The sequence below is a fragment of the Ovis aries genome, chromosome 24 (genome assembly GCF_016772045.2).
Source record: "Ovis aries strain OAR_USU_Benz2616 breed Rambouillet chromosome 24, ARS-UI_Ramb_v3.0, whole genome shotgun sequence".
NCBI classification, from domain to species: domain Eukaryota; kingdom Metazoa; phylum Chordata; class Mammalia; order Artiodactyla; family Bovidae; genus Ovis; species Ovis aries.
The window spans coordinates 20,787,264-20,800,524 of NC_056077.1; the positions used below are offsets into that span (position 1 = coordinate 20,787,264).

Consider the following 13,261-nt stretch of genomic DNA (forward strand, 5'->3'; position numbering starts at 1 on the left):
TCAGGGTAGATTTCACGGAGGTAACATCTGACTTGAACTCCCAAATAAAAGGATGGATTTTAACAGTTGGGAATGTAGGAAGGGCATTTCAGATTGAGGCACTGACTTGAGTAAAGGTGTAAAGGCAGAAAACTACAAGGTTTTATTGGAAAATTGTGAAAACATACACTGAAAAAGTTTGGATCCTAATGCAGGGAACTTAAATGACCAAACTATCTGAAAGTCATGAATGATGAGGGGAATAAGCCAGCGGACCAGACCCAAGGTACCGGTGTCTTTAATGTTGAAGGGTACAAGAACTTCATGGCCTTTATAGATCAGGGGACACACTCAGTAGAAGAGGCACCATCGGGAGGTTAAACTGGATGAGTGGCTAGGATGGTTTGGAATGGGTAATGTGTCCAGAGGAGAAGCGTGAGCAATCAGTCAGGAGGCTGGCTCCATTATCCCTTTGGATCTTGGGGTCTTGATCATCCCTGCATGGTTCATTTCTTGTCCTTCCACATTTTTATAGGCTAAATCCATTCTGCAAGGGTTTCTGGAGGATTCAGGCTATAGGGTCCAGGATCTGAAGAGCTTCCACTTGGTAGGACTTGGTACAGCCCTGTGTGCCATGAATATCACCGAAATCTCACTTATAAAGATCTTGGAATTCAGGTAACCAAAATACTAGTGCATAGAGGGGCAAATGATTGATTTGTTGGTTTATTCATTCATTCATTTATGCATCAAGGTGCTCTCTGCTTCCTGCTGCTTTGCAACCTTTCTGGGATAAAATAGGGAGTGAGATTAGCTGGATCCTTTCTTGGTGCTGGGCCTACCTACCTTTTGCATATCTATTTTGGCTGGAGAGTCTCCTAGGCTCACACCATATCCCTCCCTTGTAACCAGGGTGGTGGTGGCCAGAATCGGGACCCTGCTCTGCAGTACCCAGATCTTGGCAGAGTTTAAGAGGAAGGCGGAAGTTGTGTTTGGGGAGCCCACCAAGTGGTCCAGCTTTGTCTTGCAGGAGCTTGGGACCATTGCAGGTAAGAGGTACCTTGAGCATGCCTTTCTCCCCCTTTCCAACCTTAAATCTGGGGACAAAAACAAACAAAATCCTTGGCCACGTATAGTGAACATCCATAGAGTTATGATAGAACCTAGATTTCATGACTTTCAGTTGCAGAAGGTGGGGATCTGCAAGTCTGCTTTTTAAACAAGCTCTCTTGGTAATTCTGTGTAGCTAAAGTGGTTTAGAATGTTATTTAATTGGCTCCAAAATAGACTTATACACAATTTAAAATTTGTGTAAAGTGAAGCTCCTTCTGGGCATAAATTTCCTTGTAGGAGACCAATCAGGGCTAATGTGACCCACATATTTTTTTCCTGAGTTGATTAAGGAACCTAATTCCCCAGTGTGACTTTCAGGGCCTTTTGTAAGGAATGATGTTTGCCTAGAACATGCAGATCTGTACATTACGCAGTGCCATTAATAAAACAAACGGAGTTCTGATGGCTTGAATTAAACCCTCTGATTCCTTTTTCTCCCCAGCTGGATTAACTAAGGAAGAGCTCCAAATGCTTGATAAGGATTTGATGCCATATTTCCAGCCATCAGCAATCAAATGCCTTCCTGATGAGATATTCAAAGTAAGTACTCAGTTCCTCAAGGAGAATGGGAGCTGACCCCATTTCAAATCACACAGGGAAGCAGATGGTGGGTGTTGGATTCTAGGGACCTGCAACCTGCTTCTGCTAATAGGGCCAGAGGAGAGCTATATGCCAACAATGGATGGATCACAACATAATTTTAGCTGCTTTTGTTTTTAAAGTTTTTTCTTCTGTTTTTATCTTTTAATTGTGTCTATTTTTATGGTTTCCTTCTCTTCACAGCCACTGGTGCTAATTTTCTATTTATGATGGTATGACAGGTGTATATTCCCTTATCCCAAACCCTTGGGATATTTCAGAATTTGGAATTTTCCAGAGTTTAGAAAGATCACTCTGTGAATCTACAGTATTGTAACTGAACACCTTCAGCAGTGTCTGGGGGCAGCACCTTGTAAGCAAGTACATTAATATTTCTGTGAAGAAATCTGTGACAAATCACACTAATTGGAATAAATAGAGACTATAAATGGCTTCACATCAATTCAGGTCAGATTTTGCTGGCAAATGAGTTTGTCTTAAACTTTGGAAAAAGCTTACAGGTTTCAGACATGTTTTGGACTTCAGAATTGTAGATGAGGGATGACATTTCCATTAACATTTCCTTTTAAAATTAATTTAAGTGAAACATTTACATTGATTTAAAGAAAAGTATTAAGAAAGCCACAATAGGATAGGTGGTAAATAGCTATGGAAAAAATTGAGAGGGTTGAAGGGGATCTGCTGAGGATAGGGAAGCAGATGGATAAGATTAGGAGAGAGTTTGGTGGGGGAGTCTGCTCTGATAAAGAGTGACTCTGGTGTTCTTGTTTGCTGGGTAACTTGGAAACATATTCTGTCCACCAAAACTGGATAAGGCATACCAGGCTAGACAAGCTCCCATGATGCCACGTCATTGGTTCTCTTTAAGACAAGAGAACAGAGCTTGAACCACTTCAGGACCAAGAACAGTTCCCAGCACAGACCAGGTGTGAGCTCTGTTTGAAAGTCGCTCAGTCCTGTCTCACTCTTTGCGACCCCATGGACTGAACAGTCCATGGAATTCTCTAGGCCAGAACACTGGAGTGGGTAGCTGTTCCTTTCTCCAGGGGATCTTCCCAACCCAGGGATTGAATCCAGGTCTCACATTGCAGGTGGATTCTTTACCGTCTGAGCCTCCAGGGAAGCCCAAGAATACTGGAGTGGGTAGCCTATACCCATCTCCAGAAGATCTTCCTGACCCAGTAATCAAACTGGGGTCTCCTGCACTGCAGGTGGATTCTTTACCAGCTGAGCTACCAGGAAAGCTGTTTAAGGGAGATAAACAAGTAGCTATCCTTAAAGCCCATTCAGCTTCTCTTCTGGGGGCTCTGCCTGGGGTAGGCAGCTTGGTCCTTGAAGTTAGCATGTTGCTGAGCATGCTCTCCTGGTCTTGTTTGGAATGTACTTTGCAGCTTAGCTTTTCTGGAAATTCCTAGCGGCCACTTACATTGTGGTAGGCTTCAGCCTAGCTGCTAGGGTGTAGGTACCAGACTAGGTTTACATGGCATGTACCAGTGAAGGCATATAATGCAGTGCCTTCAGGGGCTTGAAAAAGTAACAAAAGAATGTAGTGGCCTGGGTAGGGACTAAGGTGAACTGGAGAGCCAGTCTAAAGCTGGGAAAGCTGCTTCTCATCTCTGGCACAGGATGTGATGCAGTGTGACAATGTGGGCCTAGCATTGCTGCCGGATCTTCCTTTTTTTTAAGAATCCTGAAGTCTCATTTTCACGTAACATCTCCTGATAATTAAATGTTGGAACTGCTTTAAATTCATTTTTAAAAAACAGTTTAATAGACCTAGGGTTGCAAGGAGCAACATTGAAAGAATAGATAATTTTTATAATGCAGACTCTGTGTTAATGGTAGATGTGAGGTATAAGCCAGAACTGCATGTCTGCTGTGTGTGTGTGTTTGGTGAGAGGGAGGAGGTGATGCTGAATTTTGCAGGACAGGTTAGCTAGGTGAAAGGGAGGAACAGTGTTCCAGGCAGAAGTATGTAGTGCCTCCCGGGGGCTACACATACGACTGTCCATTCTCCAGGAGCGAAGTGTGCCAGCAAGGAGTGAGGGATGGGGTGCTGGAGAGGTGGGCAGGACTCGGAGCTTGAAGGCCTTATTACTATGTAAAGTGCTTGAACTGCATCCTGGAGAGGGGGCAGAAAGGGTTCTAAGCAGGGGAATCACATGATTCCAGGGAAGCACCAACCTGGACAAGAAAGAATAATGTGAAGGAGCAAAGACAGGGTGAGAGAGCAGAACCCCCTTTCTCAGAATCTTTGGGGCCCTTAGAAAATGAGCAGGATGACTTTAGAGGCACCGGACATCCCATCTCATTTCACACCCACTGGAACTGATCACTGAGTCCTCTAAGCCAGAAGTGATTGCAGAAAACATCTTGTTCAGGGCCCTTGAGCAGAATTCCCACTGCTGTGTGTCTATGGCACACATCACTAATAGATTACTGCACTTACCCTTTGTAGAACCCTTACCGGACTCACCTGCGATGAGTTGAGAATCCACACGGGAGAATCCACAAGTTCTCTGTGTGATCCCACATCTAGTCCAAAAGCACAGAGAGGCTGTGAAACTTGCCCAAGGTCACACAGCTAGTGTGTGGCGGAGCTGGGACACAGATTAAAAGCTTTGCCCTTTAGGTGTGTGTTTTCTCTACCATATCAGAGTTTCTCCGGTGGGGGACTTGAAGCACTGTGGGCAGGGTAATTTGCACTGCATTAAACAACATTAAGTCACCTTATCAACTGTCTTTTACTACTGATTACTTCAAGGAGGAAATCTCAATTTGGAGCTTATATATATATATGGAAATTGCCATTAATTTTTTTTCATTTTATAATACATCTATATTAGTAGTGAAAGAGTGGTCGGATTTTAAGGAAAAATCTTGAAGAGGAGCACAGATGAGAGATGCATGGGTACCGCAAAGTTGCGCGGGTCCAGGGAGGATGCCCGAGCTTTGGGAAAGTCTCGGAGGGGCGCCTCTGAGGGCGCTGTCCCCTACTCTCCTGCAGGAGTTGTCGGCCGAGCAGATCGCCTCCCTGGGCCCTGAAAACGCGGCGGCAGTGACCCCTGCCCAGCGCCGGCAGCTCAGCATGTTGCAGCTGCAGAGCCTCCAGCGGGCGGTAGATGGCGCCAAGGCTCGCTCCTGGCTGGACGCGCCTCCGAGCGCCAGCCCCGCCCGGACCCCCTCCTCTCTTTCTCCTCCAGGTAAGCGGGACGGACCCAGACGCACTTCCCACTCCCAATCCCCCTTCCTCGTCTCTCGGTCCGCCTCGCCTGACGGGAGACAGCGAGAAGGCTCCTAAAATTCAGGGTGGGGTCTCTGACGGTCCTTGAAGATTCTGCATTCAGAGAAAAACCCACAGTCCGTACCAAGCATATGTAAAGAATGGTCAACTCCGGAGCACTTGCAAGTCTTGAGATGGGGGGAGCTCTTAAAAATGGGCAGCCCCACGGACCCCACCCAGAACCCACTGAATCAGAATTTCTCAGGCCCTTTCAGTGGTTCCTTTGCTCCTCCGTCCTTCTCACCGTCCAGGATTAATAAATTCAGTCGATATATTTTGGGTACCTACTGTGTGCTAAGCCTGCTGTAGGAGCTGGTGAGTAAGGCAGGTGAGGCTCTCTCGTAATGAACAAGGAGATTTCAAATCTGATTAAGACCAGGGAAGGAAAGCGGCAGAAGGAAGTGGTGGTGACGAAGAAATGAGCTGAGCAGAGGAGTCGGGGGTGGCGGTGGCTTTCTTTCCCGGTTTTTTTTTTTTTCCCCCTGTCTGTCTCACCTCCCCTCCCCTCGCCCTCACACTTCTTTATGACTCCTGTCTTTAGTGAGCACGGTCTTTGGACAAAGTATGGTGCTCGGTTCTGGGAGGCAGCTGTGAACAAGCCAGGTGTGTCCTCCGTCCTTGTGGAGCTCCCAGTCCAGGGTGGGGGTGACGGAAGCCCCAGCACCCAGGCGACCATGAGGCAGTACGAGGGGTGCTGTGAGCGGGGGACACAGGGAACGCTGGGGAAAGGCAGCTTCCTGGGCTTTGGGGAGGGGAAGCCGCTGTGGAAACCTCCTGAAGACTGCTTTCTAAGCTGCAAACCCAGCTGGAGAGATACCCAGGCCACGTGGGAGTATCCCAGGTAGAGGCAAGAGCAGATGCAAACACCTGGAGTTCAAAGAGAGCTGGGGCCTCACCATCTCCAGGTACCCCCCCCCCCCTTCTCCCCACTTGGGGATGGGAGGATGCCCAATTTCTGCAGATGGGAGCCATGTCCTTTGATTTATTACTATCTTTAAACTTTTTCATCGAAATATAATCTGCATACATGTAAAAGTTATTTGAAAATGTTGCAGTGTTTTGGGTCTTATATAATGCACACAGTAGACCATGCACATGGTTTAAAATACAAAAAGTCTGAAAAGCTGTGAAGTGAAACATCCACCCTCCACCCCTTGTTCCATAGTCACCCAGTTCCCCTCCTCAGTGTTACCAGCTTGTGTATCTGTCCAGAGGTATGCTATGCATATCCATAGATTATTCCTGCACTTTTACAAAAGCTTATTATATACTTTGTTCTGCGACTTGCATTTTTCACCTGAAAATTTACCTTAGAGACAGTTCCATGTCCATATCTAGGAGCCGTGCAGTTCTGGTTTTCTGGCTATGCTGTAACCGTCTTTAATTAGATCTCTATAGACGATAATTCAGTTGTTTCTATTTTTATACTGTTACAATCAATGCTGCAGCAAGTGACTTTATATACTTTGCATCTGTTCAAGTTTATCTGCAGGGTAAACTCTTCCAAGTGAGACTTTGGGGGGGGGGCACGGGTCAGAGGGTCAGTGCATCTGGAAATTCTGATGCAGGAGCAGCCTAGATCCTCTTTCCTTCCATTCACCCCACCGGGCTGAGCTGGTCCTGGCAGCGGGATGAACCGTTCCTGGGGGCCAGGCATTTAATCTTGTTTCCTAAACTTGCTTTGTTATCTGAACCACCTGGGTGTGATACTTAAAATCCAAATCCCCTGTCCTGGTACCTGCCTTGCTGAATCAGAATTTGCAGGGGAAGATCCCCGAATTTGCATTTTTAGCCATCTCCCCAGGTGACTCCTGTGATTAAAGGCAGTTCTGGTACTTGCTAATTCACGCAGTCTCATACACTTTGCCCTCCCACCCTTTGCTATTTGGGGTCATTATTCTTGTTTAGGGTTGAGCAAGCCAAGACCTAGTGGGGGGTGCAGTGCAGGGAGCTGGTGTGATGTGCCCACCCTCTGTGGGCTGCTGAGACCTCCTGTGAACTCTTGTTTTGTTTCCTTGTAGGAGCCTGGGTCTCCGGGGGTCTTGGGCTGGGCTACCCTCTCCTGGTCCTGATGCCCAAGCTTGTGTGGTGAGTGGTGTTTGCGCATCGCCCTGGGGCTCAGGCAGCTGGCCAAGGTGCTTGCAGACCCCGAGGACGCTGCAGAGGGTGGGAGTCCCCCACCTCGACTCAGAGCCTCAACAAGGGCAAGGAGACCCTGGGACTTTGGAACTGAAGAGGCACTAAAGGAAGAATAATTATTAAAATATGGCCTTGTACCTTCTTAAACTGGCTTGTATCCTCAGCAGGGAGACCTCATCTCAGCCTCCCTAGTTTTCCAGCTTGGAGACAGAGAAGCTGGGGAGGGGAGACCATTTCCTGTCAACAGCATGAAGACATTAGTACAAGTTAACACCCTCCCTCTCCAGGGAGATGCCAGCCAGCGACGGGTGCAGGCCAAGGCCCCCGGTCTCACCAAGGCCTGCTCTGGCTTCTCTTCTGGTTTTAATTTCCCTTCCTTGGAGATATAGGCCATATTGGATTTCTCCTTCTTAGATATTTAGCAGAGCTGAAATAAATGAATTCCATAACAGACGCCGATATTCCTGCCTGATTGTTGGGACTAATTGATGTTTTGGTGGGCATTGCATTGCTTGGAAATTAAAACATTTAACATGGCTCAACATTAAATCAATTTAAAACTACATTTTCCAGATACCTTCCACTTCCTTGGGAGTCAGCTGAATGAATGGCTGTTAAACTTTCAAAAATATACCTTTCTTGGTGGAGGTGGTGGCTCTTCCAGGTTTTAAGTGCCTCTGGGCTTTGGGGATGGGTTGAAATGAAAGAAAATACACTGTGTAAGTCAGTCACTCCTGCGATTATGGTGCAGCAGAGCAAATGCACCCAGTGGCTCAGTCCTTTTGGAGGCTGGGATGGAGTTACCTCTGGAAATTTGCAAGATGCTCGTGACTTTCGGCTCAGGAAGGCAGAGGTTAGGAAGGGGTGCTTTGCTGCCTCTCAGATGTTATGCCTTCTCAAATTCAGCCATCAGAGTTCTTTCTCATGACATAGCTTAAGGTGGCAAGTTTTCTTTTTTTTGTGTGTGTGGGGGGGTCAGTTCCCAGCCTCCATCTTCTGCAACTCCCCCAGCTGTTTGCAGAGATCATGGTCACTGGGGTGTGGGTCAGTGTGCTGGCTATGGCTCTGATTGGTCAGGATCTGTGCTGTACTGGTTGTTAATTCAGGTAGATATTGTGGTGGCTGGCGGGTCTTCAGAAGTCGTGTGTGGTTATTACAGAAAATTAGAAGACTGGGGTGTGGAGGGTGAGGTCCTGTGGGTATTACTTGGGGTCTGACCTGATTTTCTTTCATCCTGGTGGGGAAGTGGTCGCTAGTGCTGCTTCCTGAGCCCAGATCGTTTATCTCGTTACAAACTCCAGCCCCAGTGTAGCTGGGCGGGACCGGCTGCTTTGAGCAGGATGCTGGGTGAGAATGTGTCTGCCCAGATTCCCATCAGAGAGGCCTTGGACCTTGCTCAGTAGTCCCACTTTCTTCCAGCCTTGAATTATCCTGGGCAACCACAACTTCCTATGAGTCAGACTTCATGCTGCCAACGCCAAGTAGCTTTGCATCTCACTTTTGCTTCTGATCATTTGTTTTTGGGTTAGTTTCCGGGTTGTTCCTCCCATCGTGGATGACAGTAATGGCTCCTGTTCTGCAGGTCCAGTCTGCACCAGGCGCTGCTCTGAGGTCTTCACCTGTGTCATTAGCTCACGTCATCATCATCATGACCCCGCCAGGTGGATGCTGTTGGTTCCCATTTTCCAGATGAGGCGACTGAACCTGAGAAAGATGGAGGAACTCTCGTCTGAGGCCTCTCAGATAGCAAGGATTTGGATTCTGACTCTTTGTCTTGCCCTCTGCTGCCTCCTGGATGGATATTCTTGAACTTCTCTAATGAGTTAGATCAGAGAGAGGTTCTGTAGATCCCTTCCCCTCCTCCTCTGGCGGGAGGCCAGCCTGCCTCACAGCTCATATAATTGGTGATTGCCTCAGGCAGGAAGACAAATCCAGCTTATGCCCTGCAGGACCCCCGGGGTCTCGGGTTGAAGCGTGCAGCCTTCTGCACGCAGAAAAGCAGCAGTCACACCGCAGGTACGGCTCCCGCTCACCTTTTCAATGTCAGCGGTGCTGTTGGGTTCCCAGCCTCCAGCTTCTGCAGCTCCCCCCAGCTGTTTGCAGAGGTCACGCTCCCTGGAGCGCAGGTCACGGTGTGCTGGTTATGGCTCTGATCGGTCTGGGCCTGTGCCATACGGTTATTCAAATTTTTGAACATTGCTCGGCTAGATCCTTTTATAGATCCCCTACCATCAAGCTTGATGGGGGCTGGGAGTCTTCCTGCACCTTCAGTCTGTCATCCAGTGGGACTTAGATTTAAGCTATTCCCTCTAGTCCTGGTACCCAGGGGTTCAGCCACAGCGGCTGGGATGGGCTCCACTGCCAATGAAAGGTGGCTATGAGTTGGTGTGTGTGTGTGAACATGTGTGAGTGTGTGTTTACCTGGCTTTACTGAAGAAATGCTATCATGGAAGAGGCAGTAAATAACTTAATATTAAATATTAGGTATTTTCTTTGTCCTTAAAAGTTCTTTGTCCATCCTTGCCTCCTTTAAACACATCCATATTGCCTCCCTATAAAGCATATATGTAATAAACAGGGAGGTCTGGCAGAACTCCAGCCCACACGGTGTCTAAGTGGCACGTCTTCAAAGTGCAAATCTTGAAACCTTCTTAAAGTGAGTGTCCTTGCTACAAATCCATCCAGGACGTCCAGCGATTCCTGGGATTCTCAACCGCTGCGGGAGGGTCGTTGTCCACTGCTCTGCCTTTCCTGCCTCAGGAACTGATTACTTCAGAAAGGGACATAGCTTGTCTGATCCTTGAAATGTTGGCAACTCACCGTGGGTGAAGACCTTCTTTGCTTTCACCTTCATCCTGACCTTTTACGAGCCTAACAAAATGCCTGCTGATGAAATGTGGGGGAAGGGGCTGTCCTTTCCCAGGAGAACTCTGGCCCTGAGAAGTTCCTTCTAGTCTCCGAGACCCTCTGGAACACCCCTGTGTTGGGGGCAACTAGACAGTGGTTCCCAACTCTTCTGCTCACTCCCTTTATTAGGATGGAACAGCCAAGCTCTTGCCATGTGGCTTCATTGTGCATCTCAGTGGGTAGAGTCTGCTTCCCCACCTGTTAACTTTGGGTTTGGCCGCTGAGCAGACAGGACACCATCCCTCCAGCAGAAGTCTTACACGTGCTCGTGTGATTTGACCTCTTGGTAATTGCTTCCACGTGTGAGGAGACCTGTGGGTGAGGAGATGTGGAGCAGACCTGAGCCCAATGTACAGCTCGGAGCTGAGATGAGATCAGCAGGGCCCAGCTGAGCTCAGCCAAGCCCAGGAGAGCCCCAGCCAACCTGAATACTCATACGTGAGAAGTATGTGTTTGTTAAGGGAAGCCACTGAGATTTAGGGTTATTTGTTGCTGTAGCCAAAGCTGACTTGTACTCCATGACTTCCACTGCCTCCCTGGCACGGGCTGGTCACATGCTGGGGACAGGAAGGTGGGGCACTCTGTCCCTTTCATCACATTCCCATCATTTGCCCTGTAGATTGTGCCCATTAGGGAAGCTCCTTGTCTAATGCTGTGCTTCTTGATACAACACCATGGCCCCTAACTGCCGCTTACTTCCCATTTCCAAGACCAGGGGCTGTAGAAATCAGGTAACTGCTCCTCTGGGGTCAGAGCTTCTGCCCGTAACATCGTTGTTCCGTCTGCTCTGCCATGGCAGCCTTCATATCTAATGGCTCATCAACTATTTCACCTGGAGCACTCACCCATCCAACGTCATTGCCTCCATCTCTGCAGCTTAGCTCTACCCCCTGGTACCATCAAGGCTCTTTAGCTGGAGTTTCCCAGAGGGATATTCAGGTCAGGTAATAGCCTGTGGAATAGGTGCACTGGCCCATCCTCAGGGGAGAGCATCCCAGCTGGAGAAGGTGGCTCTCCTCCAGGTGTGTATCATCCCCACTCACACTGGAAGCTGGAAGCCCCACTGAAGTGGCTGAGGCCCACAAGTATGACCTTGAGCTACTCTCCCTTGGGGGTCTGCTGCGTCCGTCTTCTTCTGTTCCTTGCCATGTCAGGCCCACTGAGACCCCACTCTCTGCCATGATATCTTGGGTCAGGGATCCTGAGACTGATGGGCAGGCTGGTGGTTTTCCACTAGTGTCCAGTCAGCTTCAGGACCTCTCACACCAGGAAGGATTTGGAATGGGAGGAATGGACATGACCGGCATGTAGCCCCCCTGGAATGTAAGTTTCCATGGGCAGAAACCCTGACCGTCTTGTTCAATGACGTGTTCTTCCTGCTCAGCAGTCCCCAGTGGGCTGGGTCATGGTTGGTGTTCACTGCATGTTTGCTGAATATGTAAATGAAACTACTTTCCCCCATCACATCAGACTGAACTCAGTAGGACCTCTGGTCAGGCAAGTGTTGGTAAACTTTAGCTCCATGGGAGCTGGGGAGATGTGATAAGAATCTACTCATTTAACAAAAGAGCATATTGAGAACTCACTTTTTGCCAGCCCCTGTGCTGGTCACGATGGAGGCAGAACACACCCAGGCCTGTCCTCATGCAGGCCACGTTGTGTTGGAAGCTAGAGGAGACACATGATAGACACACGCAGACAGTGATCCGATGGTGATCAATACAACGGAGAGAAGTCACTCGCGTGATGGTGGGGGTGAGCGCAGAGAACAAGCTTTAGGTAAAAATCAAGGGGGCATGGAAAAGATAGTGATTGGGCAGAGACTGGAAGGCGATATGGGGCGGCGTGCGTATACCTGAACTTATACCTATATTTCCATCTACATTCACATCGGCACCCATATCTACGTCGATGTCATCATCTCTGTCTGTATCCGGTCCGGGTAGCAAGGAGGAGCAAGTGTGAAGTCCCAGAGTCAGGACTGAAGCGCTGGGTGTCTGAGGACCAGCAGGTGGCATGGTGGGTGGGGAGAGGCAGGCGATGAGGCTGGAGAGATGACGGGCCAGATCAGGCAAGTCCTCTGGGGCATCACCGGGCTTAGTCTCCTGGTTCTGAATGAATGGAAAGTGGAAGGAGGTGGAACCCCATGGGATCTTTGCCCTCTTGCCGTGACACAAGGGGAACTCAGAAAAGGTGGCTGTGGCTCCAGAGCTGCTCTGGGTTCTGTCTTGCCTCCTCTACATATTGTCAGGCTCCCTGTAGTTCTTATCCTGTTGCTTCCTCGTAAAGGAGTCTTTGCATCAGTTCAGTTTGGTGAGCATTACCTTAATCTTAGAAGATTTAACTCAGGACTTTGTTTCCAGGCCCCTTGCTGTGTCCTCGGTGTGGGGAGAGACCTGACCCTTCCCTCCCGCCCCATGCTGATGACCCCTGAGAGCACATCTCCTCCCCACACAGCCAGGCGAGCGGTCAGCCGCAGGAGTCTCTCCTCATCACTGTAGGTGAGATATCAGGACCCCCTTGACTTATATCCCTTCTGAGAGCTGGGAAAGTTTCTGGATTCAGGCCTGGCTGGATCCAGGAGCTGTGACAACATCCGCGGGAGTGGGCTTCCCTCTTGCTATCTTCTGAGTCTGCCTTTAAGCCTGGCTTCTTTCCTAGGCAGGCTCTCCTTTCACGGTGGCCACCATCAGCATTAGATTCATAGCCTAACATGTCAGCATTATTGAGAGAGACAGAGAGACCTTGGTCTTTCCTGGTCATGCCAGTGGAAGTCCCTGGATTCACTTTGATCGAGCCTGCCTGAGGCAGGCGGCATTGCTGAGCTGACCCCTATGGCCGAGGTGGTGAAGTACACCAGTTGGCCAAGGCTAGGTCAGGAGGCGACCCCAAATCCTACCCCAGATCACAGTGACCAAACAGCAAAGGGCAGATTCCAGGAGAGTTCAGTTACCAAACCGTGGTAGGCAGAATTCTAAGGTGGCCCCAAACTCCCTGCAATGCACGCCCCATGCAACCTCCTCCCCCTAAGTGCAGGCGTGCGTGTGGGTGGATGTCACTCCCATGACTGGGATGCTGATCGGCTGACTTTGAGTTCCTCAAAAGGGCGGTCATCTGGGTGGAACTGACTTGATCAGGAGTGCCCTTGAAAGGAACCAGGCCCTTCCTGATGACAGAGCTGTTCAGAATGTGAGAACCTGTGGGGAGACCACAAGACAAGGGCCCAGGGTGCACTTAGGA

General features: G+C 49.1%; 1 protein-coding gene across 1 annotated transcript in view; it reads left to right on the top strand.

Moving 5' to 3' along the window:
- OTOA (otoancorin) overlaps positions 1–7,567 on the top strand; it is an 84,139-nt gene extending 76,572 nt beyond the window's left edge. Inside the window, exons 25-29 of the mRNA XM_027961995.3 lie at positions 515–657; positions 892–1,028; positions 1,535–1,632; positions 4,700–4,895; positions 6,997–7,567. Of these exons, the coding sequence (XP_027817796.2) occupies positions 515–657; positions 892–1,028; positions 1,535–1,632; positions 4,700–4,895; positions 6,997–7,067 (645 nt within the window). The 3' untranslated portion in view covers positions 7,068–7,567. The remainder of the gene's footprint in view (positions 1–514; positions 658–891; positions 1,029–1,534; positions 1,633–4,699; positions 4,896–6,996) is intronic.
- Positions 7,568–13,261: the final 5,694 nt, after the last annotated feature.